A 2,622-nucleotide genomic window follows, 5' to 3' on the forward strand; every position below is an offset into this window, starting at 1 on the left:
CTGCTGCTGCTGCTGCTGTTTGCTGCTGCTGCAGTGACACACGAATAAAAGGAGACAGCTGCTGCAGCAGCAAACCCCCAGGCAGCAGATCAAAAACAGAACGAAGAGGAAGACAAGGAGACCCTGCATGCCGCTGCAGCAGCAGCAAAGCATTCTGTAAATAAAACTCTCCTGCTGCACCTGCTGCTGCTGCTGCTGCTGCTGCTGGAGGCGCTGCTGCTGCTGCTGCTGGAGGCGCTGCTGCTGCTCCTGCTGCTGCTCCTGCTGCTGCTGCTGCAGGCGCTGCTGCTGCAGCGCCTGGTGCTGTTGCTGCTGCATCTGCTGCTGTTGCTGCTACTCCGTTTACTCCCGCTGCTGCAGCTGCTGCTGTTGTTGCTGCTGCTGCTGCTGCTGTATCGTCTGCTGCAGCTTCTTCTTCTGCTGCTGCTGCTGTTGCTGCTGTTGCTGCTGTTGCTGCTGCTGCTTCAGCAGAGGCTTCGCGCCAGCAATCGAGAAGGACCTGAAAAAAATACCATCAACAAACCCTAAACCCTAAACCCTAAACCCTAGACCTAAACCCTAAACCCTAAACCCTAAACCCTAGAGAAATGCAGCTGAGAACAGCTGAGGGTCTCTCACCTTCAGCAGCAGCAGCAGCAGCCCGCATGTTCGTTTGTTAGCTGCAAACGCAACACACAAACCCTAAACCCTAAACCCTAAACCCTTTTATACAGTATTGTTTAGGGTTTAGGGTTTAGGGTTTAGGGTTTAGGGTTTGCTGAAACATTTTATGCTGTCTTTGCATATCCTGGCCATACCTCCGTAGCCCTGCTGCTTCTGCTGCTGCTGCTGCTGTTGCTGCTGCTGCTGCTGCTGCTGCTGCTGCTGCTGCTGCTGCTGCGCCTCTGCAACGGGGATTCTCCAGAGTCTGTTTGTTTTTTTCATATCATCATATTCTTGCTGCTGCAGCAGCAGCAGCAGCGGCAGCAGCTGCTGCTCAGCAGCAGCACAATACCTTTCTGCTGCTGCAACATCCTTTCTCTCCCGCACGAAGCAAAGCAGAGCCGCCCTGCATGCATGCATAAGTTTGGGGCTTTTTTTTAATTTAAAATTAGGGTTTAGGGTTTAGGGTTTAGGGTTTAGGGTTTGGGGGCTCACTCGTGCTCCCCCGCCTTGCCGTAGAGGATAGCCTTCTCCTCAATCAACGCAGACCCTTCTACCTGCAGCAGCAGCAGCAGCAGCAGCAACAGCAGCAGCAGCAGCAGCAGCAGCAGCAACAGCAGCAGCAGCAGCAACAGAAGCAGCAACAGCAGCAGCAGCAGCAGCAGCAACAGCAGCAGCAGCAGCAGGAACAGCGGAGGAAGATGCAGATGCAGACGTCGCGTGGTAACAAAAACCCCCGTTTAGGGTTTAGGGTTTAGGGTTTAGGGTTTAGGGTTTACCTTTTTGAGCAGCTTCTGCACATCGTAGCTGCTTTGCTGCTGCAGGAAGCAACGAAGGCGTTCTCGCTGCTCTTCTGCTGCAGCAGCAGGTGATGCTTCTCCTTCTGCTGCTGCTGCTGCTGCTGCTGCTGCTGCTGCTGGTGCTGGTGATGCACCTGCAGTGGCGGGTGCTGCAGAGCCTGCTGCTGCTGCTGCTGCTGCTGCTGCTTCTTCTGCTGCTAGTGCTGTACACAAAACACAAATTATGTTTTAAGGGTTTAGGGTTTAGGGTTTAGGGTTTGTATTGCCAGCTGACACTAAGCGGAATGCGTAAACCCTAAACCCTAAATCTCCTAGGGTTTAGGGTTTAGGGTTTCTACATTTAGGGTTTAGGGATTCTAGGGTTAGGGTTTAGGGTTTCTAGGATTAGGGTTTAGGGTTTAGGGTTTAGGGTTTACCTCTGTCTATGTATATGGAGGCGAGCTCTGTCTCTATTTGGGGGTCATGCAGCAAACCCTGCAGCAGCAGATGCTCAAGGAACCTCTCTCTGAGTTGCTGCTGCAGCTGCTGCTGCTGCTGCTGCTGCTGCTGCTGCTGTTGCTGCTGCTGCTGCTGCTGCTGTGGCAGCTGCTGCAGCAGCTGCAGCACCTCAGCAGCAGGAAGCGGGCAGTACCCCTTCTGCATAAACAAATCTATCGCTGCACACAACACACACCAAACCCTAAACCCTAAACCCTAAACCCTAGAGGCTACTAGCCAGCCAGAGAGAGAGAGGTTATGATCTGTGCTACTCTAGGGTTTAGGGTTTAGGGTTTAGGGTTTAGGGTTTGAAGGCCGGACTCTTTTTAGGGTTTGCTGGCAGCACGAGAGGAGCAAACCGCCGCAGCAGTGCAGCTGCCTGCTGCTGTTGCTGCTGCTGCTGCTGCTGCTGCTCGGGGTGCTGTAGCTGCTGCTGCTGTTGCTGCTGCTGCTGCTGCTGCTGCACCACCTGCTGCAGCAGCAGCAGCATTTGGTCCGAAGGGGGTATCGCTGTCTCCGCCCTCGATGGAGACGCGTTTGAGTCTGCAGTGTATATACACCCCAAACCCTAAACCCTAAACCCTAAACCCTAATTTTAAAACCCCCTTTGCAGCAGGCAGAAAGGGAGAAGGAAAGAAATAATATATATATATATATATATATATATATATATATATATATATATATATATATATATATATAT

General features: G+C 52.4%; 1 protein-coding gene across 1 annotated transcript; it reads right to left on the reverse strand.

Annotated features, from left to right (window-relative positions):
* Positions 1-342: 342 nt before the first annotated feature.
* On the reverse strand, positions 343-2,409 carry EMH_0086160 (uncharacterized protein; the record flags this gene model as incomplete). Its single annotated transcript, XM_013500995.1, has 6 exons — positions 343-524; positions 798-1,048; positions 1,138-1,199; positions 1,422-1,645; positions 1,859-2,098; positions 2,241-2,409. 6 exons carry the CDS (start codon positions 2,407-2,409, stop codon positions 343-345), a joined length of 1,128 nt encoding a protein of 375 aa, XP_013356449.1.
* Positions 2,410-2,622: the final 213 nt, after the last annotated feature.

The sequence above is a fragment of the Eimeria mitis genome, genomic scaffold (assembly GCF_000499745.2).
Source record: "Eimeria mitis Houghton genomic scaffold, Emh_scaff6137, whole genome shotgun sequence".
Taxonomy (NCBI): Eukaryota; Apicomplexa; class Conoidasida; order Eucoccidiorida; family Eimeriidae; genus Eimeria; species Eimeria mitis.